Source organism: Mesoplodon densirostris, chromosome 19 (assembly GCF_025265405.1).
Source record: "Mesoplodon densirostris isolate mMesDen1 chromosome 19, mMesDen1 primary haplotype, whole genome shotgun sequence".
Lineage (NCBI taxonomy): Eukaryota > Metazoa > Chordata > Mammalia > Artiodactyla > Ziphiidae > Mesoplodon > Mesoplodon densirostris.
In genome coordinates this window covers 17,016,535-17,040,435 of record NC_082679.1, presented here as the reverse complement: position 1 = coordinate 17,040,435, position 23,901 = coordinate 17,016,535, and the positions used below count along the sequence as shown (strand labels likewise).

Sequence of the window (23,901 nt, the reverse complement as noted above, 5' to 3'; positions counted from 1 at the left end):
TTGTGTTTTTACCTCATTTTGACTCACAATTTATTAGCTCTTGTTTCTTTTTGCTTTTTGGCACCCCTGATGGGTCTGGAGCCAGGACTAGAACCTCCCAGCTGTGGGCTGGTTAACCCTTCCAGGGTCAGTGGCCTGTGTCCACAGTGGCAGCTCAGAATGTGGCTCCTCTGTAGCCCAGAGGGCAGGTGATCCTATGTAAGCAGACCGGTGGGTTCTAGGAGGGAGAGCAGCTGGAGAGCCATGAGTGCAGCCAGCCACGTACCCCCCCTGCAGCCTTGGCACTTTTGCTGTCCCTGGGTGCTGACAGAGCAAACTACTGGAACTGCTCCAGCTGCTTGAGGCTCCTGCCCTGTGACGTGAGCTTTTTAGACCTGCCTGGTATTCCCCCACCCCAGGCTCTCCGCCCTCACCTCCTGCCCCTAAAGCATCACAGGAAGGGGGCCCTTTCTCTCTTCTGGACATTGTCCTTCCATCCAGCTGTCTACCTCTCCAATCTCCCCTTTCTCCATTTAGTTTTTATGTTATCAGCTGCTTCCATTCTGCTACCCCTTGACAGCAGCATGAAAACACCTCCACCAGCTGTGTACAGACCTGCTGTTTGCCTGCATAGATGAGGAAACTGGGTGTTAACATAAACAATTTGATTGATTTATGTTAATAAACATAAACTTTGGTAAATAACACATTAGGCCCATATTATCATGAGATGTGGTTCTCCTGGGCAGTGTGTGACTGGTGAGAACCCTATCTAATGCTGCCCTGCCCTCTCCCCCTTTCCTGGGAGGGTGGGAGGCACCTGGGGGAAAGTGGCTGGCTGTGTAGAAGAAAGCGAAGGTGTTGGTCAGTGATACTTCAGGATCACTGGGTTTGCAGGGCCGAGGCTGAGTGTGGACCTGCAGAGAGAGGTCTTGATTCCTCCTCCCTGTTATGCTGGAGAAGTGACCACCGGTTCCCCTGTGGCACTTCTGTTGTGGGTGGAGAATCCCTCAGACTGTCAGACCACTCACTCCAACTGGAGCAGAAAACATACTGCTTATAGTTGCAGGTATATCACTTTGGATTTATTTAAATGGCCAGAGAGTACCCTCCTTTGATGAGAGGATGGGGTAGAATTGTTGCTTTAAACTGTTGATACAGACATTTGCAGATATCTGAGCTAGGTGTAATGTGGCTGACTTTTAGGTGGAGACAACTTGTGCTTCCAACCAAACATGTTCTTGAATCTAGTTATACATGTTTGTATGAGGTCTTACCAAAATAGAGTACAGATTAGCAGGGGCGTTTCCCATGATCCCATAGAAATAATGTTTGTGACATATTGTTAAGGAAGCAAGATATGAGAAAACAAGTCTAGTGTGAACCCACTTAAATGTAAAACTCTTCATAGTGCGGTGTAAAAGATCTAGATCTGGAAATATAAACCCCAGCAAGGCCCTGAGGAGTAGGATTAGGTGTGCAATTTTGTGAGTGGTGCTTTTCAGTTTTTACTTCCTGCACTTGCATCCTGTTTGAATTTGTTAAGGTGGGCAAGCGTTTTATACTTTATACACACTGTTAAAAGATAAACTGAGGCATAAGAATTTATTTGAGCAAAAATCAATTGGAACCAGGCAGCACCCAATCTAGCAAAAAGGAAGGAGCTTCAAGGAGCTAATAAACAAAATGACTTTTACAGGCAGAAAGGGACAGGAACAAGAAAGTTATATCAGCAAAAAAGGGGGTTGGTTATTGCCAAGTTACTTTCCTTTAGGGGACGGCAGGGGTCTCTCAGGTAGATTACCTAACCAGTGCTGATCCGGTGATTCCTGATTGATGGTTTAAGATTCTATTTCTGGGAGACCCGAAACTGTAATTAAGTCTCAGTTTGGTGACATGGGGCTTAGCATAAGCAACTCCATTCTGAGCTTGTATCTTGTTTTTAACAACACACCAACCCACGAAGAAAAGCAAAGCCTCAGGGTTAGGTTTCCAGCCCAGGCAAAGGGAAGAGGAGGGAGGCAGGAAAGAAGCAAAGGAAGGTGGCTCTATCCACTGGGTGTCTAGTGGGAGAAGGAAGGTCAGCATTTTGTTGAAGACCTCTGTTAGCTTTAGCTGCCACAGGGGGCCTTTATGAGAGCCAATAGTAGGGAAGGAACATCAGCAGCTTACTATGCAAGGGTGCCTCCCACCTCAGCCATAGTTGGGTGCCCTGGCCCTTCCTTCGTCTCATGGATCAGGGCAACAGACTGAGTACTCCTCACAGATCAGGCTTGGTGTGTGGTTGGTGAACCAAGCAACTGATGAGAAAGACCACAGAAGTCAAAAGCATTTTCCTCTGTTTTCCACTGTCAACCAACAAAACGAAGAAAGAGGATAAGAGTATATTTGGCGTCGTAAGAATTGCAATTCGGAAGACACAGATTTGATTAAAAGGGAAGGAGTGTTCCGGGGAAGAGAAAAAGTCAGGGGCTTATAAAGGCAAAAGCCACGAGACTGTACTCTGACACAAGAAAAGAAATACACTCATCCTTAGGGGTGGCGGTCACGAGTTGTTTTAGGTTAAGGATCTGATAAATAGATAGGCCGTCATGAGTTATATTAGGGTAAGGGTAATAAGTATCAAGTTTCTGGCAGATGTTCTGGATGACTTCATTAGGACAGTAAGTGGTCAAAACGTCAGATTTCATCCAGGCTGAGCCATGCATAAATTACTTGTCAGTGGCCTTCCAGCTCCATTTTAGAGAGCTCTCTTAGCAATACTCTATTTTGATTTTCCTTTCACACCATCTTTTCCTTTTTTCTTATAATTTTTTCTGATTTTAAAATTCACATTTTCTTTGAGGAGCATGAGCATCTGGGAAATACAGTATAGTTTAGAGGAGTAATAAAAATTGTCCACAATTTCATCACACACATACACAAAAATATTAACAATGGTTATTTTCCTGTTTAAAAAAAGTTTTTTTTTAACAAAATTTAATCATATGTGTGGTTTTGTGTCTTTTTCTTTTTTTTACCTGCCCGGCTCTTCATTGTGGCTCGTGGGCTCCAGAGTGCATGTGCTCAGTAGTTGCAGGTGCTGGCTTAGTTTCCCTGTTGCATGTAGGATCTTAGTTCACTGATCAGGGATCGAACCCGCGTCCCCTGCATTGGAAGGCGGATTCTTAACTACTGGACCACCAGGGAAGTCTTGTATCTTTTTCATTCAATATTATGAGTGTTTCCACCATCAATATTTTCCCAGGACGTACTTTGTAACTGAAACTGAGTCCCCTGGAAATCGAGTTCCTTTACTGAGTTTACGATAAATCTCTCTCTCCAAAACTTTATTCCCTTTCTTATCCCCTCTGATCTCAATCCTGTGCTAACTGAACACTAATCACCCAGAGTCAGATGGCTAAAATTGCTGTTGTTGATAACATCGTTAATGTACTAACCTTGCTATTATAGATGTCATCATTAAGGTATAAACTCATGTTGTTTCTCCAGAGGAAGATGAGCTAACAGACTCCTGAACCATGGACCACGTGGCCAGAAAATTGTAAACCAGAGACATCCTAACTCCCAAAACTACAATTAAGAAATGTCACAGAAATGTCACAAGATGATGATTAATCCCAGCCTCTTTGTTCTTCCCCTTGTGGACCTAAAAAATTATTCACAACCTAAAAGTTGAGAGTTGTATTTTATTTGGTGGGAATTTTTAGGACTTCAAGTCCGGGAGGCAGCATCTCAAGTAACCTTGAGAAAACTGCTCTGAGGAGGTGGGGGGCGGGGAGCCAGGTTATATACAAGTTTTGCAACAAAGGGCAGGTAGTTGGAACATCAAAGGATTATTCTAAATTAAAGAAAACCAGATACCCCAAATTAAGGAATTTAGTGCTTTTCTTTGTATGGGAAGATGCAAGAGTCTGGGTTCACTGAAATCATTCCTTTGATATGCACCTCAGCTATCTGGGGCCAGTATCCTGTGCTTTCACATCCTCAGTTCCCTCAGGGCTCACGGTAGGGAGTGGCTGCAGTCTGATGGCTGCTAGATGGCAGGTATTCTTTCCTTCCTGAGTTTCCTTGGGGCTCACCAGCTCACGAATGGAGGGCTGCAACTGCTGATTGACTATGACATCCTTTGTTTACTGATGGGGCAGGGAATATTCCATTCCTCACCCTTAAAAAAAAAAAACCCTAACTCAGAGACCAAGTTGAAGTGGATCTGAGGCTTGCTTCCCACTCCCTTGCTTGGGACCCTGCAGTAAGTCCTTACTTTTCTGCAAACTCCCCTTGTCAAAGTTTGGCTTTCTTCACTTGGGGAATAAGAGGCCTTTGCTCGGTTACATATATGCTGCAAAGTATTTTTTAAAAATACACATCAAAAATCTAATAAATCTTAAGCCGGAGAGGAGAACTACGCGCCTCGGTGCGAAGCACTACCAGTCTGGAGTATAGCCGGAGGTGTGAAGAGTCTTCCGCTCACAGTCCAGCCCAGTCCGGGCCGCTCGCGGACTGGCCAGATCCCCAGGCCCCGCCCATTCAGCGCCGACCGGCCTCAGTGCGCAGGAACGGAAGCTAGGCCGCCCCTCCCCCATTCACTTCCGGCCGCGGCTCAGTTCTCCCGCCTCCGCCTGCGCCGAGGCTCGTGGTTGTCCCGCCATGGCACTGTCGCGGGGGCTGCCGCGGGAGCTGGCCGAGGCCGTGGCCGGGGGCCGGGTCCTGGTGGTGGGCGCGGGCGGCATCGGCTGCGAGCTCCTCAAAAACCTCGTGCTCACCGGCTTCTCCCACATCGACCTGGTGAGGAGCAGGCGTGCGCGCGGGCTGAATGGCGGGCCGTGGAACCGGGGCCGGGGGATCGGGGCCCGGAGGTCCGGACCTGAGTTGTGGGTGCGGGGGCGGACCAAGAGGCCCTGGGGTCGTCGCTGCCCGCCTAGAGGGAGCTCTTCTGCGGCTACGGGGTGGGCGCCGCTGCACGCCGGGCCCGCTCCGCACGCTGAGGAGGCCAAGGGCCCGGGTCTTCCGGGCGTCCCGTGAAGAGCCGTCCCCCGCCTCTCAGGCAGCGGCAATTTGTGGCGGCTCTGGGGTGTGGAAGAGTCCTCGTGTCTTCGCTTCAGAGCAGTTCCCCAGCTTTAACCGGAGGCGGGAGAGGATTGTCTCGAGTCCCTTGGGGATGTTGTGAGTGTTCAATTCGAAGTCCCCCTTAACTCAAATAATATGCAGAGCGGAGAATGGCGGTGGTAACAACCAGGACCTACTGAGCGCTTGTCCCGAGCCCGGCGCTGTCCTGCGCGGTTTACTCGCCTTAACGCACTTAATCTTCACTACCATCATAGGCTTGTAAACGCTGTCTTCACCTCATTTTATTTTTAACAGATAAGAGGAAAAGTGAGGTACGGTGGGGTTTAGTAACTTACCTAGGACTCCTTTGTGGCTCGCGCTCCTCTCCTGGGTGCAATCTGCGTGACAGTCATTGTTATCACCGTAGATTATTTCGTTAAAGGTATTGGTTAGGATTTTAACTTTTGCATTGTTGAACAGTGACGGGAAGCTACTGTAATTCTGAGTCAAGTCATTTCTGTTAATGTAAACTTTTTAGAGATTGGAGTTGTAACCTGAAATTTGGATGTGAGTTTATAGCATCTTAAGGTGCAGTGGAAACATGGAATTAAAAAGAAGTAGAGGTGGCCGACTGAACTAATAAATGAGTGACTGGGGGGAAAAGCATTTACGCATTTTCCATTGGTTTTTATAGGGTTAGTCTTTCCATTCAGTTCTATGTCCCAAATATGAATGTGGCATAGCCAATACCTACTAATACTTCTTCAAAAGCATCATTTTGTAATAGACAAGACAGTGAATTGGGGCACCTGAAAAATAAATGCTGATCCTTTTTTATTTGGTTTAATTTTTGTAGTAAATTTAGAAAGCACAGATAAAAAATGTTAGGTGATTATATGTTTTGGTGATGTTCACCAAAACCATTAGGGTGTTTCACAGTTAGAACATTTGATTACTCTTCATGTAAATTTATTGAAATGGAGTGAAAATGGTTTTAGTTATAATTATTTCTTCTCTTATATTTACTTTGAAGCAGCAGTTAGATAAGACTTAAAACGTGAGACTTCTAGCCTTGTGTAGAAGTTTCCCTCCGCAGCCCTCAAGTAATGATTGTAAATGAAATTGTGTGTGGGTAAAGACTTTTGAATTAAAGAAAGCAAAAATTCAGTAAATCTATTTGCCAAGTATCATTTAAGAAAAAGACCAGAGCACAGTTAAATCTAGTATGTTGGATTTGAAAGAGTAATGAGGTTGATAGAGAAATGATGGAAATATAATGCATTTTCAGCATCATTTTGTCGTCTAAGGAATTTACTGACATATTTGCCAGTATGATTAAACAAATGAACAAAAAAGGCATCCTTTCTAAAATATTTTTGAGAAAGTTGTCTCTGAAATTAAATCTTGTTTTGTTTTAGTACGCATTAAATTATTTTTATCAATTTAACAACTTTAGTATATTGGTCAAAAAGCATTTTCTCCCCTAACGTAGCAGATATCAAAAGTTCTGGGTTATGGATGCTGAGGATAGTGATACGTATTGCTCAGACATACCAGGAAATTTGTGATTTATCTGGGGTTTATGCATTTGTAGATTGATCTGGATACTATTGATGTCAGCAACCTCAACAGGCAGTTTTTGTTTCAAAAGAAACATGTTGGAAGATCAAAGGCCCAGGTAACTTTGTATTTCTCATATCATTTCTATTTATTCATTTATATTTCTGCCCTTTGGTGGATCTTCTATTTATGGTATTAGGTTAATTTGGACTCTCTAGTAGGAGGGAGAATATGGGGGAAGCCATCTCTTTTTAGCTGAGGGATTATGAAGAATAAGAAGATGTCTAGAAAAGGACAGAAGACTGTGCCATCCTTTCTTACCTACAGAGGAAATAAAAGTGCTCCACCCAGTCCTGGAAATGGTGTCCCCTTCTTAAATTTCTGGTCGTTTACTTAGAATGAGCCTTGTGTTCCTACATTGCCTAGAGCTTGGCTGCTCCTGTGTTTGTGGGCAAGAGAAGCTACAGCTTATGTCATCGTTCCCTTTAGAAGAAGACAGCCTCCCCTGAGGTTCTAGCCATCCTGATCTTTCTTTAGTTCCTTGAATGTTCCATCTTGATTCAAGGTTTTAAAACATCTTTCTCTTTGATTTTCTCCCAGCTTTTTGGGCAAACTTTCACTCTTTTCTCCTTTTCATTTTTCAGATCTTCTCTAGGCGTGCTTTCCTAAATCTCTTAGACTAAATCGTATCTTCCACTCATTACAGCCTCTACTTTTTCTGTGTATCATTTATCATAGTTTGTAGTTAAATTTATCTGGGTGGTTATTTGATTAATGTCACTTGTGCTCACCAAGTGCCTTATACAGTTTCTGATATATGAAAGATGCTTAGTAAATATTTGTTGAATGGATGAATGACACTTGGTTACTCATTTGATATTTTTGCTGAAGCTTGCCATTCATGTACAAGTGTTTATAAGTAGGTGAAATAACTATTGTCTGCCGTAGATAGATTTCATATTCAGATAGAAATGTTGTAGTAATTTAGTAAATTAGTAATTTAGTGTTGTTTGTTTTTCCAGGTTGCCAAAGAAAGTGTACTGCAGTTTTACCCGAAAGCTAATATCATAGCCTACCATGACAGCATCATGAAGTATGCTCTAATTATTATGTTGCAAAACTGTGTTTGCTGGTGAATTTTCAATTAAACCTTTAAAGCATAAGATACTTTTATTAGCTAAATATATGAACTCAGTCAATCTGCTTATTTAAAAATTTTCCTAGAATAATTAAAATGTAGTAGGTTGTGTCCACGTAAGTGACATTCTTTTAACAGTTCATATATATGTGTGTGTGTATATATATGTATATAATATAATTTGAATGATTTAGATAAGAGGTCATTTCCTTTAATACTTTCAATAAATAAGTTACTTGGAAACCTAAAAGGACCTTATATTCTTGTTTTAAATAAAGGGATATTCTAAACTATAAGAAATCAATATACATGATGATTCAGACTTTTCTAAATATATTGCTCTCGTTCTGATCGATTTCAGCTGTGACCTTTTTCAGTTTAAAAGGTTCCCTCTCAAAATAATTTATTAGGACTGTGACTTCTGTAATATAACACTGGGAATTGTGATGGGACAGTAGTTTTGATGGTACATAAATATACTCTGATCTCAGTAAAGATAGAGTAAAAATATAACTTTGGAGGCGTTGGGGCAAAGGAACCCTGCGTCTAAAATGTCCTTTATCTATAGTTGTTGTCCACAAGTAAGTGGTTTTAAAAATAATGAGTTCTTGTTTGAGGCCTGGATTAGAGAATGTCTTATGCTTTCTCAGGGAATTTGTGTTTCCAGCTTCCTTTTCATTCTCTGGATGTTTGCTCCACAAGCTTGACTATAGCCCTACAACCTCCTTACCCTGTGTTGCTTTCCCAGTGCTGCTAAAAGCAGGGACCCTAGGGGCCTGAACCCTGCCTGATCCTGACCATGTGAGGTGAAGCTACAGGCCAGGCAGATCCTGGGAATGTATTCTTTGTATGTTCCCAGGCACTTGCTGCCCCAAGAAGGCCTGGTGGGACTCTCGAAGTCATGCCAGTTTGAGATTCTGCTCTGTGCCCGAGGTAGCTGGCCAAAACGGATGTGTGGTTTAAATCTGTTTCTGGTGTTTGGGGAAAAATCAAACCTATCTATATTGTAGAGACCCCTAATATCAGTTATTTTTGTACTTTTATTACTTTAATGTGCTTTTTAGGACCCTGTATTATACTGTGAAGCTCATGTGTAAGGCCGGTTGTTTTGGTGACCTTTTTTTTTTGTTGTTGTTTTACTTTGTAGCCCTGACTATAATGTGGAATTTTTTCGACAATTTATATTGGTTATGAATGCTTTAGATAACAGAGGTGAGATTATTTTAATACTTTTAATTCTAAGTATTTCCCTTCCTCCATAACAAGGTTGTTTACAAAGTTAGTGTTAATTAAAATATTTCCTTATGAGTTAGAACTTAAAAGACCTAAAGGGAAGTAAGATCAGGTTTAAAGCTTGCCAACTGATTGTAATTTTAACTAGAACTACTGTGAATATAGGGGAAGTTAAAATCATTAAAGAGGATGATGCATAGGTTGCGTGCATGTATGTTTGTTTCAGATTATCCCAGCGCTTAAGCACAGTGTGACTTCCTTCGTGTATGTGGAGACCTAAGAAATATCAGTGCCCAGATTTCACCCAAAACCAATTGAGTCAAACTCTGTAAATGGGACCTAAAGATCATATTTTTTCACAGTTCCCCAGCTGATGTAAAGGGCAATTAGGGCTGAAAACCACTGTTTTGAGAGTAAGGCAATAGGATGTCAAAGTTAGCATAGAAGTCATGGCTCTTGAATTATTTTGGGTATATCTGGTGCTGTAATATATCACACTGGATCCTATTATGTACGTGTACACGTTTTGGACCATTTAAACTTTACACAAGTTGGTGATATATAATCAAGTATCATATAGCCAGTTATTGTTAGCAAATCTTTGTGTCTGGAATGTGGGGTGAAAATAACTTAAAATACTTTCTGTAACTACTTCCACATGTAAAAGTACATCTGTCAAATGAGTTTGTAACAATTTGGGGCCAGAAATATCAAAAGAAAAAACGTACAAAGTAGCATGAGAAAGAGTATAACTCTTTTAACCAGACTCATCTTTTTTCCCCTCACCTTAAACTGCCTTAATAGTTCCAAGTTGGGACTTCCCTAGTGGTCCAGTGGTTGAGACTCTGAGCTTCTACTGCAGGTGGCATGGGTTTGATCCTTGGTCGGGGAACGAATACCCTGCATGCCGTGCGGCAAAAAAAAAAAAAAAGATAAATAGTTCCAAAGTTGATATTCCACATTCTCCATTTACTTCTATGTATTACCTGATAATTTTATTGGAATAAGAGCAAGTTAAGGGGTTGGAAAACGTTGAAACAATGTTTTAGCCATATTTAATAGAAGTAGGTACAGCAATAGAAGAGGAAGATGGCACTTTGGTATTAAAAAGTAATATATAGGGGTGCTTCTCCTACAGTAAATTTGTGATATAAATTTCTTATCTTTGAAATTTTGCTGTTGAATGTCTCTTAAATGTCTATAACAGTTGTATTACTCTGGTCATAGCTATAAGAAAGTTGTACATGAAATAAAAACAATAAAAAATGGTTTGGGTAAATTTCATCCTCATTAAAGGTAACTACATAATTTCTTTTTTCTTTTTTTCTTTTTTTTTTGTAAACTCCTGTTAACTAGTATTTTTCTTCCAGCTGCCCGAAACCATGTTAATAGAATGTGTCTAGCAGCTGATGTCCCTCTTATTGAGAGTGGAACTGCTGGTTATCTTGGGCAAGTAACCACTATCAAAAAGGTAAAGTACTTTTTTTTTGGTTTGGTTTGGTTTGGTTTTTGCTTCCCAAATATTTATTTGGGACCTTAAGGAGGGAAGAAGTAAACTTTGGATATATATGACATGGGCTTGTCAACATCCAGGATGTAAGGATTATTTTGTGCTCCTATAAAACTTAGATGCTATAAAGGTACCAAAAAGAGTACAGGCAAAGATTTTTTAGCTCTGTGCTACTTTGTTTCATGTAGCTTATATATTAAAATCCTTAGGCTGGCAAGCATAATAAACTTGCCTTTTAAAATTCTTAGTAGCCGTGAGACTACATGTCATGTTATAGTTGATATATGGTAAACCAGCCTTCTAAAAAGTTACTTGTTGTCTAAAGTCTGGATTTATAGATCTGAAGAGTACTTTGAAAAAAATTTTTGGAGTATTTGTGAGTACTGATATTTCAAATATTTAGATAAAACTAGAGAATAAGAACAAATACATGTGTGTTCATAACCCAGTTTTATACAATCTCAGCATTGTTACTCATTTGCTGCCTCAAATCTTTTTTCTTTGAATTCTTTTAAGAAATTAAACATAGTTACATTTGAAGAATCATTTTGCAGGTTTTGAAACTAAAAGGAATTACACTCTACTTGAAATTTGGTATTTTTGTCTGCTCTTTGGCAGTTTTTCCATATTGAAAATTGTGGCTGTGCTTCACTTGTTTTTACTGTTTAATATTACTCTTCGAAAGCTTAATTTATATCATTCTATAAAGTCTTATAAATATCAGTTTATGAGGGGTGACTGCTTGCCATATCGCTGCCCCCAAGAAAGCATATTGGAAGGACATGAGAAATGGCATTATGGAGAAAACACTGCGTCTGCTGCAGTTTATATTAAAGTATTATTTGCAGGTTTGGGGTCTTTAACCATTATTAGAAAGACATTGCTCATCACCATGATCCTGAGACACTAGTCTGTGTTAAGGCTGAGATTGAGGATTGCCAAGATAAAGAATATTCATTCTAAGTTTTAGAAAATTATCTCAGGTGCCGTGGACTTCTTTCAAGGATTCCTTACAGTATAACTTTAAACATAACCCTTTAGCAACGAAATGAAGAGTGTTTGGTTTGGCAATACTTAGGATTTTTCCATGTACCTGGATAGATCTGGAAATTAATGCTTTAAACTCACTTAATCTTCAGGAGCTTATAAGGTAAATCTATACATAATATTTACATAACTGAGTTTCACAACTTTGAGAGATAATTGGTTGGAAAGTTGTTATTTGTCTTTCTAGTAGTTTTCCCTGTCTGTTTAGTGTGATCAAGGTAAACTTGTATTTTCTCCTACCGGGCCAGGAATCAGAGAAGTCCTGGCTTAGTCTTAGCTGTGACTATGGTAGATTCAATTAACTTTTATGTTGTAGTTCCTTATCTGTAAAGTAAGGGTTCTGGAGTCACTAATATTTTAAAATTTTCTTGACAGCTGGAATATAGATGAAGGAATGAAATGTTTATGATTATATTACAATATTGAGAAACCACCATGATGGGATAAATGTTTTTCTCATGTCCTGACTTTGCAGGGTGTGACTGAGTGTTACGAATGTCATCCCAAACCAACCCAGAGAACTTTTCCTGGCTGTACAATTCGTAACACACCTTCAGAACCTATTCATTGCATCGTTTGGGCAAAATATTTGTTCAAGTAAGAGTATATATATTTCTGGGCATATTTTTAGTACTGATGATGGACAGTGGGGTCATTTTTATTTAAGTACCTTGGAGAAATTGTACTTAAGATGGTGAAGCTTAGTCTGGAGACAGGCATGTAACTAAATGAATACAAATCTATGTATTTGGAAATACTAAAACATACTTAGAAGTAACTCATTGGTTAAAAAAGAAATAATGGAAGTTGGAAATACTTTGTAATCATACTTAAAATACTACATGTGGAACTTGTAGGATACATTGAATGTGGTAGTTGGAAGAAAAGATACAGGCTTACACACATGAAGAGAGGTGAACATTAATGAGCAAAGGATCCAACTTATGTTAGAAAAAGAACAACATAAAGTCAAAAAAATTAGAAGGAACGATATAATTGAGATAAGAGCGAAAAATAGGTTGGCAAGTTTGATCATAAAAAGGAGAGGGGGATAGATAACTAAGTGGGGAATGTAATCTCCACACAGATTAGAATAATGGGAAAAAAGGGATGATAATAAAAGATTATGCCAGTACATATTCCCCCCACCCCCACCCTCAGCTGCGTTGGGTCTTTGTTGCGGCATGCAGGATCCTCTGCTGTGGCATGCAGGCTCTCTAGTTGTGGCCCTCATACTCAGGCAGTGTGTGGGCTTAGTTCCCTGACCAAGGGTGGAACCTGCATCCCCTGCATTGGAAGGTGGATTCTTAAGCACTAGACCACCAGGGAAGTCCCTATGTCAGTACATTTAAAAAACTTAATGATTGGATAAATTCATTTTAAAAACTTAGAAAACTGACTCAAAAAGAAATAAAGGCTCCCTAGGGAAATTTAATCAGTGGTTTAAATTCCTCTGATGCACCAAATCTATGTGAATGTATAGGTGATTTCCACTAAATTTTCAAGGAATATATCATTCTAATCTTATATAAAGTCTCAGAGAAACTTTTTATTATTATTATTTTTTTTTTTTAAATTATTTTTTTTTTGCGATACGCAGGCCTTTCACTGTTGTGGCCTCTCCCATTGCGGAGCACAGGCTCCAGACGCGCAGGCTCAGCGGCCATGGCTCACGGGCCCAGCCGCTCTGCGGCATGTGGGATCTTCTCAGATCGGGGCACGAACCCGTGTCCCCTGCATTGGCAGGCAGACTCTCAACCACTGCGCCACCAGGGAAGCCCCAAACTTTTTTAAAAAATGGAATACTTCATGTTTTGGGGCTTTTTTTTTTTTTTTTTTTTTTTTTTTTTTTGCAGTATGCGGGCCTCTCACTGTTGTGGCCTCTCCCGTTGCGGAGCATGGGCTCTGGATGTGCAGGCTCAGTGGCCATGGCTCACGGGCCTAGCCGCTCCGCGGCATGTGGAATCTTCCCGGACCGGGGCACGAAGCCGTGTCCCCTGCATCGGCAGGCGGACTCTCAACCACTGCACCATCAGGGAAGCCCCCAGGGCCTATCATATCTTTTATAGCAAAACCAGTTAAGGCTGGGGACTTCTCTGGTGGTCCAGTGGGTAAGTATACACGCTCCTAATGCAGGGGGCCCAGGTTCGATCCTGGGTCAGGGAACTAGATCCCGCATGCATGCTGCAACTAAGAGTCTGCATGCCGCAACTAAGACCAAGCACTGCATGCATGCGTGCATGAATAAATAAATAACCTTTTTCTTTTTTAAGGAGGGCATTTTGTTATTTATTTATTTACTTGTTTATTTATTTACTTTTGGCTGCATTGGGTCTTTGTTGCTGTGCGGCGATCGGGGGCTGCTCTTTGTTGTGGTGTGCAGTCTTCTCACCGCAGTGGCTTCTCTTGTTGCAGAGCACAGGCTCTAGGCACGCGGGCTTTAGTAGTCGTGCCTCACAGGTTCAGTAGTTGTGGCTCGTGGGCTGTAGGTCGCAGGCTCAGTAGTTGTGGTGCACAGGCTTCCTGGATCTGCGGCATGTAGGATCTTCCCAGACCAGGACTCGAACCCGTGTCCCCTGCATTGGCAGGCAGGTTCTTAACCGCTGCGCCACCAGGGATGTCCTACATACATTGTTTAAGAAACAAAACAGTTAAGGCCGTTATAAGAGGGAAATTGCGAGACATTCTCATTCATAAATGTAGATGAAAAAATCCTATATAAAACATTAGCATAGGGCTTCCCTGGTGGCGCAGTGGTTGAGAGTCTGCCTGCCGATGAAGGGGACACGGGTTCGTGCCCTGGTCCAGGAGGGTCCCGCATGCCGCGGAGCGGCTGGGCCCGTGAGCCATGGCTGCTGAGCCTGCACGTCCAGAAGCCTGTGCTCCGCAATGGGAAAGGCCACAACAGTGAGAGGCCCGCGTACCGCAAAAAAAAAACAAAAAAAAACCCATTAGCATACAAATCTAGAAAAGTATACCATAACCAAGCTGTATTTATTTCAGGAACGCAAGCATGGTTTAACACTAGAAAAATCTATAAATGGCATTTACTTCATTAAGAATTTAAAGAGAAACTATATAATCTTTATAGATGTCGAAAAAGCATTTGGTTAAACTTAGCAAACACCTTTTCATGACAAAAATTCTTAGTAAACTAGGAAGAGAACTTTATCAACCAGATAAAAAATATTTTCTAGAAATCTACAGCAAACATTAGTTTTCTTTATTTTTTGATTAAGGTATAATCACTCAGAAAAGTATACATGTAATGGTGTAACAACAAAATTTCACAAGAAATACAGTTGCAAGCTTTATTTACTTGGCAAACTTTTTTTTCTTTTTTAATAGACTTTTTAGAACAGTTTCAGATTTACAGAACGATTGAGAAGATAGCACAGAGTTCCCACACCCAGCTTCCTGTTATTAACATCTTAGTATGATACATACATAACAGTGAGTCAATATTGATACATTATTTGTTAACTAAAGTCCATAGTTTATTTAAATCTCCTTAGTTTTTGCCCAATGTCTTTTTTCTGTTCCAGGATACCCCATTATAGTTAGTTATGTCTTTAGGCACACCTTAAGGGGGCTGTGACAGTTTCTCAAGACTTCCTTGTTTTTGATGACCTTGTTAGTTTTGAAGAGTACTGGTCAGGTGTTTTTTTTGGCTGCATTGGGCCTTCGTTGCTGCGTGCGGGCTTTCTCTTGCTGCGGCGAGTGGGTGCTACTCTTTGTTGTGGTGCACAGGCTTCTCATTGCGGTGGCTTCTCTTGTTACAGAGCATGAGCTCTAGGCACTCAGGCTCAGTAGTTGCGGTGCGCGGGCTCTAGGGTGCAGGCTCAGTAGTTGTGGCGCACGGGCTTAGTTGCTCCACAGCACGTGGGATCTTCCCGGACCAGGGATTGAACCCGTGTCCCCCTGCATTGGCAGGCGGATTCTTAACCACTGCACCACCAGGGAAGTCCCTGGTCAGGTATTTTTTAGGATGCCCCACTGTCGGAATTTGTCTGATGTTTTTCTCTTGATAATACTGTGGTTATGGATTTTTGGGAGAAAGACCACAGAGATAAAGTGCCATTTTCATCATATCATATGAAGGGTACATGTTATCAATATGATTTATGACTATTAGTGTAGGCCTTGATTACTTTAATGTAGTGTTTGTCTGTTTTCTCCACTGTAAAGTTACTCCCTCCCCTTTCTATGTTGTCCTGTCTCTTCTCACCCATTTATTGGTATCAGTGTGGACTCATTGATACTGAATAATGGTTTCGGTTATAATCTAATACTGTTTTATTTTGTTGCTCAAATTGTTCCAGCTTTGGCCACTGGGAGCTCTTCAGTTGGCTTTGTGCTCTTCGATATACTGCCATCAATGTGTGGGGATTTTTTGGAGCAATTCCTTACTTTCTGGTACTACAAGATGCTCCACGCTCATCTTGTATATTTCCTGCTTCAGTCCTAGAAATAGACATTTCTTCAAGGAGCCCTGGTTCCTTTAATTGAAGAATGATACTAGGAACCAAGATGCAAGTGCTTAGGCATAGTTCTGGGTGCCATTTCTTTTAGACCCTCTTAGCTGACAGAGCAAAAGATATATTTATACTAATTTGTGTATATAAAATATTAATATGATTCAATGCAATTTTAATTAAAATCTCATTGGGGACTTGTTCAGCTGATTCTAAAATTTATATGGAAGAATAAAGCTTAAGTGGAACCAAAATACTTCTGGAGAAGAGTAAGTTGAGGTGACTTGCTCTAACAGATTTCAAGATTTAATATAAGGTAAAAATAGGGCTTCCCTGGTGGTGCAGTGGTTGAGAGTCCGCCTGCCAATGCAGGGGACATGGGTTTGTGCCCCAGTCCGGGAAGATCCCACATGCCGCGGAGCGGCTAGGCCCGTGAGCCATGGCCGCTGAGCCTGCGTGTCCGGAGCCTGTGCTCCGCAACGGGAGAGGCCACAACAGTGAGAGGCCCGTGTACCGCAAAAAAAAAAAAAAAAAAAAAAAAAAAAAAAAAAAAAAAGTAAAAATAATTTAGTGATTTGCTGGTGCAGTGATAGAAAAACACACTGTAATTGAGGCTGCACAGTAGATCCCAGGTGAAAGAAGGGACTAAATAGAAGGGAAGGCAGTTCACTACCAATGTGGAAAAAAATTGTATTCTCTACTTCAAATGATATGTGTAAATTAACAATATATAGAAATTAAGTCCAAGTGGATTAATTATTCAGATGTGAAAGACAAAACTTTTAATTTTTCTGATATAGGAGAAAATCTTTTATCTTTGGGGTTAAGGAACAATTTCTCAAGATACAAAAGTGCTAATTATAAAATAAAGGATTGATACATTCAAGTTCATTTAGTGTTTCGTCATCAAGAGACATTAAATGATGTATAAATAATAAGCTATTATATAGGGTGAAATAGCTGTAACATATAAGCAACCAAAACTGTGATCTGGAATATATTCCTGTAATCAGTAGGAAAAAGACAACCTGACAAAATAATACTAACAGACATTTTTTTCACTTAAAGGGAAACCCAAATAGGCAATAAGCAAATGAAGATAGTGTTTAACTTTATGATTGACTTGCAAAATCACGAATAAAGCCACAGTAACATACAATTTTATACTTGCTAGTTTGGCAGAACATTAGGTCCGGAGAGGAAGTAAGTCGATAGGAACTCTTGTGTGCTGTTGTGGGGCTGTATTTTGGGGCACAACCAGTGTGGGAAACAAATGGCCATTTTCTTGTAAAGTGTATCAGGATCTTTGAGATTTTTTACTGTACAAAGGATTTCTTTAAGATAGCTTTATTATCAGACTTCCCTGGTTGGTGGTCCAGTGGTGAAGACTCCGTACTTCCAATTCAGGAGGCACAGGTTCGATCCCTGGTCGGGGAAGTTCTGCGTGTCGCAGCTGAAAAAAAAAAAAAGATAGCTTTTTAAGATAGCTTTATTATAAGTTATGTGCTTGAGGAATGGTTGGAAAGTTATTAAACAATTCTTAGGATAACTTGCTTAACAAAAGAGAATTTCAGCTTAATACTTTTCTGTTATTTCTTATAAAAGAAAACCGTCTTATTCACTGCTGAGTTTCTTGCACCTAGACCAGTGCCTCGCACATAATACTGGTGTGCCAGTATTTGTTTAACAGCTAGCTGCAGGTATACTTCACAATTATTATTCTGACAGTGAAATATTATCCATGTTGGAATGTAAAAGCCGCTCACCTGTCTCTTGATCAAAAATTATAACATAGGAGTTTGCAGAGCCTAGCTAGCAGAAATGAATCTAGGTCTACTAAAATTTAGCCTTGCCTGTGTTGTGGTTGAAATGAGGATGCAAGCAGTTTTTTTTTTTGTTGTTGTTAAAGTTTTGGCTGCATTGAGTCTTCGTTGCTGCATGCAGGCTTTCTCTAGTTGTGGCGAGCGGGGCTACTCTTTGTTGTGTGTGGGCTTCTCATTGCGGTAGCTCCTCTTCTGGCAGAGCATGGGCTCTAGGCATGCGGGCTTCAGTAGTTGTGGCACACGGGCTCAGTAGTGGCTCGTGGGCTCTAGAGCACAGGCTCAGTAATGTTGGCGCACGAGCTCAGTTGTTCTGCAGCACGTGGGATCTTCCTGGACCAAGGCTCAAACCCGTGTCTCCTGCATTGGCAGGCGGATTCTTAACCACTGTGCCACCAGGGAAGTCCCTACAAGCTGTTTTAAACAGATTGTTTTAATACTTTTAAGTTTATGGAACATAATTTGTCAGTTGTTTATTTTTCATCCCTACTAAAGATTTGAGATAACTAAATTAGCTGTTTTTGAGAAAAGTAGGAAAAGTTAACCTTTGTTCAGAGTATTTTGTTATACATAAATATTTACTATTCTTAAATTATAGCCAGTTGTTTGGGGAAGAAGATGCTGATCAAGAAGTGTCTCCTGACAGAGCTGACCCTGAAGCTTCCTGTGAGTAAACTAGTTGGGGTATATTTTCTTATTGGTGAGCACTATCTTTATTTTGCTAATTTAGTATTGATAGCTTAAGGCGGGGGGAAATAATTGCTGTTATGTGCTAGATAATATATTATGTATTTAAGGTTTTTTTTTTTTTAAGTGGATGCTGCCATTTTACTTGTGAGGAAACACTGTTCAGGGAAATTTCACAAATCTAGTAAATAGAGCCAGGAGTTGTTCCCAGATCTGATTATAGGTCTGTACTTGGAACTGCTCTACATATGGCCTTCAGAAACTGAGGTAGAAAAAGATGGTGGTGAGCATGTTATAATTCTGTCTCCTTGAACTCAGAATGTGTCAGATGCTGGTGACCTCCATGAGTGACTCTTTTTTCCCCTAAAGGTAGATGAGAACTTAGTTCTACACTAACTACAGTTGAAAATAAAATGGTGTTTGTTTTGTAGGGGAACCAATGGAAGCCGAAGCCAGAGCCAGAGCATCTAATGAAGATGGTGACATTAAACGTATTTCCACCAAGGAATGGGCTAAATCAACTGGATATGATCCAGTTAAACTTTTTACCAAGGTTAGGTTTACCTTTTTTTTTATAATTGTGGATAGATTTGTGTTATTCTGTTTTAAACTAGTGCATGATTGAATTACACTTCTTTTTATGCCTACTGCTGTCTTAGTGAATTCATTGATGCAGGTGGGATAAACAGGTTTGAAATTTTAACAATACTAAATCAGTATAGCATCTTTATAGAAGGTAAAATACAGAGGCTTGCTTATTTACTCTTGGTTGTCTTTCCTTCCCTCACTTTCACTGAACTTCTTGATTTTGTTTATATAACTGACTTTTGGTTCCTGCTGTTTCTTGTCTTATGTCCCTTTGCCGCTCAAATCTTCTATTGAGAGTTTGGTTGACATGTTCTAAATTGCTCTTGAATCCCTAAGCCTGTGTTCTTGGGTGAATTCCTCTTCATTTTATATATTGTTTGCTCAATATTTTTAGAGAAATCTGTAAGATTGCTTTAATTAGGTCTACCTAATTATGGCTCAGCTAGGCCCTCAGATCTGTGTTTTAAAAAGTCTTTTCTCTTTCCCCTGCTTTTTTTTTAATTAAAAAAAATTTTTTAATTGGAACATAGTTGATTTACAATGTTGTGTTAGTTTCAGGTGTGCAGCAAAGTGAATCAGGTATACATATACATATATTCACTTTTTTAAAGATTCTTTTCCCATACAGGTCATTACAGAGTACTGAGTTCCCTGTGCTATACAGTAGGTTCTTATTAGCTCTTTTCTGTTTGAGAGAAATCCCTTTGAGTAAAGGCTAGCGCTTCCACCTGCTATTTTTCCGTCTTGTACCTTTTTCTTCAAATAGTATTTTCTCTCTGCCCTGCATCTTGAGTCTCTTGGCTCCTTCTGTCTGCTTTCTGACATGCACACGTCCTATTGTCCTAAGCAAATGGCCTACTGCTCCCTCCAGCTTCTATTTCATCTTTCCTCAGTGACAATACATGTCACAGGTTGACTTTCTTAAACCTACTGCATTTATTTCCTCACTACAGCCTTTACCTAGAAAATGGTTTTTATTTTGATTATACTTAAAATCAGATGCACTTAACTCTGATATGGATATCGACAATGTTTTCCAAACTAGTATCCATATACCTATTTCCATTCCAACCTGAGCAACAGTTGAATGCCAGAATAATCTGAAATACATCTCCAATCCGTTGTTCAACAGGTAACTTTAATCATCTGCTGTGTGCCAGGGGCCACTTTAAGTACAGAGGATTTAGTGGTGAAAGACAGAAAATAGGGTCCCAGCTCTTTTTAGGGAGGGAACTCAGCATTTAGAAGGGAAGTCAAACATTGAACAAGTAATTTCAAGTTCAGGGTGTTACGACGTTAAATTCTGATGCATTGGAACCCTCTAATAATAAGTAAACTTAACCCCACTTATTATTAAACATTATTAGACCTAGTATGAAGGTTCAGAAGAGGCTGTCCAGAGGCTGTCAAGACTTCTTTAAAGTCTTGACATTTCAACTCAAGACTTTAAAGAATAAAGGTGGGGATGAGTGTGCAGCATATAGAAAGAAAGTTTCAGGTTGAAGAACTGAAATAATTCCCATTAAACGGGAGAGTGGAAAGAGGACTGGAAAGGTAAGCTGAGGTTAGATCTGGCAGGACTTCCTAGGTCATGATAAGGATGTTATACCAAGACAGTGGGAATCCATTAAAGGGTAGTCTATAAGGTATAGAAAGTATGCAGTGCACTATTGTAGGACCTGGTGTTCCTCTTGTAACCAATATGGGGCAGTGCCTTCTGGAGTTGTGCAATGCCAGAGTAATCTGAAGTACAACCCATCTGCATTCCCAGTGGAGTGTGGAGGAAAAGTTAGACTCAACAGGACTTTGTATGTATAAGGTGAGGGGCGAAGAATAATGCTACCTGGTTTCCTGCTGGGCAGCAGGTGAACAGAAGTGCCGTTCTCTGAGATAGGTAGGGTGGGAAACAGATGTGTGCGTGGGGGTTGGGGAAGAGGGGAAGGTGATAGAATTAATTTTGAGATTCCTCTGGGATATTAGAGAGATGACAGATGGTCCTATAGGTAAGTAGAGCAATTTAGACTAAGGATTTGGTTGAGATTCATAGGTTTATAGAAAGAGACAGGAGTGTGAAGATAGGGACTTCCCGGGTGGTTCAGTGGTTAGAATCCACCTGCCAATGCAGAGGACACGGGATCGAGCCCTAGTCCGGGAAGATCCCACATGCTGCGGAGCAACTAAGCCCATGCGCCACAACTACTGAGCCTGCGCTCTAGAGCCCGTGAGCCACAACTACTGAGCTCACATGCTACAGCTACTGAAACCCGCGTGCCTAGAGCCTGTGCTCCGCAACAAGAGAAGCCACCGCAGTGAGAACCCTGCACACCACAACGAAGAGTAGCTCCCACTCACCGCAACTAGAGAAAGCCCGCGCGCAGCAACGAAGACCCAACACAGCCAAAAATAAATAAATAAATATTTTAAAAAACTTATAGTACTCAGAGCTGTGTGGTCTTCACACTGAATTGTACTCTAATTAGTTGTATATTTGGCTGGTTTTCAAAGATTAAGGATGCTTAATAAATATTTATTGAATTGAGTATATTTTGATAGAAATAGTTCTTTTAACTTAGCCACATCTAAATTCATACCCGGTACATACAGCAAACCCGTGGAATAAATCAGTCAACAATAGAAAATATAGCTAAGGAAAAGGTAAAACTATTAAGATCATCTGAGATTCTGCCACATAGGAAGTGTGATTCATGTGATGGTCTCTCAGTCTACATGTGGTAATGTTTATGTTTTTATTTTCGAAATAGGAATTGTTTTGTGTGTTTGAGGTTATTTGGGGGGGGCGGGAGCACATTTCAAAGATGTTGCAGATGGTTAAGAAATTCTGTTTTTGAGCCCTTTTTAAATGTGTGTGCTTTATTGGTATGTACCCACAAACTTGGAGATACTGCTAACTGGTACCTTTAGGCTCAATTCTTGTGGAGTTGGTGTGTATTCACTTAGTCCGCTTGAACAGTATGATTGTGCTTCCGACTGATCTGAGGAGCTAATTTAGGGGAGGTGACTTGGGAGGACAGGGTCAGTCAGCACAGTTCAGAGTTTCCTTACTCTGCTTTCATCAGCATCTCTGATTTTAACTGTTTTCACGTGCAGGGGTTTTGTGTAAAATTTCCTTTTACACAAAGGTTTAAGCTCCCCCTGCCCCTTTGAGAATTGTTAATCTACTGGTATATAACATGTGTTCTTTAAATCAGATTTTATAGTGTAATGTTTAAAATAAATCAGATGGCAAATTTTGTTATATTTTATCAGCATAGGGACTGTAGGGTTCATGGAATTTACCTTTCTTCCTTTACTTCTTCCCTTCTTTCTATCTTAGCTTTTTAAAGATGATATCAGGTATCTGTTGACAATGGACAAACTGTGGCGGAAAAGGAAACCTCCAGTTCCATTGGATTGGGCTGAAGTGCAAAGTCAAGGTAAAGGATACATTTTTGTCTTTGGGATACCTAAATTGGAAATTCTCTAACCTAAAGTCTTTAAATAGCCCTGTCATTTCTTGGTATTCAGTGGTATACACCCATGGTAAGAAATTCAGACAGTTCAGCAAAGTATGAAGAAGGAAAATCACTGGAAATCTCATCACCTAGGGAAATAGTTACTATTAATGTTGTAGGGAATGTCTTGGTGATAACTCTGTGCACGTAGACGCAGGCAGTTGTATATGCACTTTCCGTAAATGGAATCATACTATTTATATACTCTGACTTGTTCTTTTCAGTCGGTATTATTTAACTAGTCCCTTATCAGTTAACATTTAGTTGTTTCATATTTTCCCTATGTTTCCTTTAACTTAGGAACATATTTATAACTTTAAGTGCAAGAAAAACTATTGTAGTAGTTTTACCGACTTACCCAGTCTCCTTCCACACATTGTGTCTCAGCTTGTTTTGCACAGCAGTGTTCAGTATAGTAGAACTTAAAAGGTACCAGGAGACTTAGGATGTCAGTTTGGAGCCGTTTTCTACAGTTACCTACAGTAACGGATACTTCACTTTATGGCCCAATTCAAGTATTGCTCTAATAGCTTCCACTTACTGAGTGCTAACTATGTTCTGGGCATAGTGCTAATTATTTTATCTACATTATATTCTTGAATCCTCTCGTAATCTCCTATGAAGTTCTGAGACACTTGCCCCTTTCCCATATCAGTATTGGCGATTTTCTTGTACACATAAGTGTATCATAGTGATAATTACTTTAATGGAATTTGTTTCATATTATTTGATTTTCTTATCATTGGGTATTGAATTGTTAAACAGTAGAGGAATGATGTTAATAGTGAAATTTCTAATATTTTTTCTTTAGGAGAAGAAACCAATGCATCAGATCAACAAAATGAACCCCAGTTAGGTCTGAGAGACCAGCAAGTTCTAGATGTAAAGAGCTATGCACGTCTTTTTTCAAAGAGCATTGAGACTTTGAGAGTTCATTTAGCAGAAAAGGGAGATGGAGCTGAGCTTATATGGGACAAGGTTTGTTTTGAAAATGTGTGGCAATTACTTGTATATCAAATGTATATTTTAGTTCTTGAGCTGTACCAGAGCCTAGTAATTTGGGGATATTGTTTATTCTACCAGATTTTGAGGACATGTTGATTTTTGTTTGGATGTTTTCCTCTCTGATTACTACATTGAACTATGAATTTTCTATATGTGAATTTAAGCAATATCATAAAACCTCATTTTAGATTCTCATGAGTTCATGGTTTATACATGTGACTTTACTGGAGTAAAATGTTTATCTGACTTAATCAAATAGGCTTCAGAGAACTTCTTACGTAATAGAGATTTGTTAATA

General features: G+C 40.2%; 1 protein-coding gene across 1 annotated transcript in view; it reads left to right on the top strand.

The window, feature by feature from the left end:
* The first annotated feature begins 4,581 nt into the window (after positions 1–4,581).
* The window catches only part of UBA2 (ubiquitin like modifier activating enzyme 2), a 32,509-nt gene continuing 13,189 nt past the window's right edge, over positions 4,582–23,901 (top strand). Inside the window, exons 1-10 of the mRNA XM_060084269.1 lie at positions 4,582–4,767; positions 6,623–6,706; positions 7,611–7,681; positions 8,874–8,938; positions 10,330–10,430; positions 11,992–12,113; positions 18,410–18,477; positions 18,930–19,051; positions 22,421–22,520; positions 23,410–23,576. Coding sequence (XP_059940252.1) covers positions 4,630–4,767; positions 6,623–6,706; positions 7,611–7,681; positions 8,874–8,938; positions 10,330–10,430; positions 11,992–12,113; positions 18,410–18,477; positions 18,930–19,051; positions 22,421–22,520; positions 23,410–23,576 — 1,038 coding nt within the window. The 5' untranslated portion in view covers positions 4,582–4,629. The remainder of the gene's footprint in view (positions 4,768–6,622; positions 6,707–7,610; positions 7,682–8,873; positions 8,939–10,329; positions 10,431–11,991; positions 12,114–18,409; positions 18,478–18,929; positions 19,052–22,420; positions 22,521–23,409; positions 23,577–23,901) is intronic.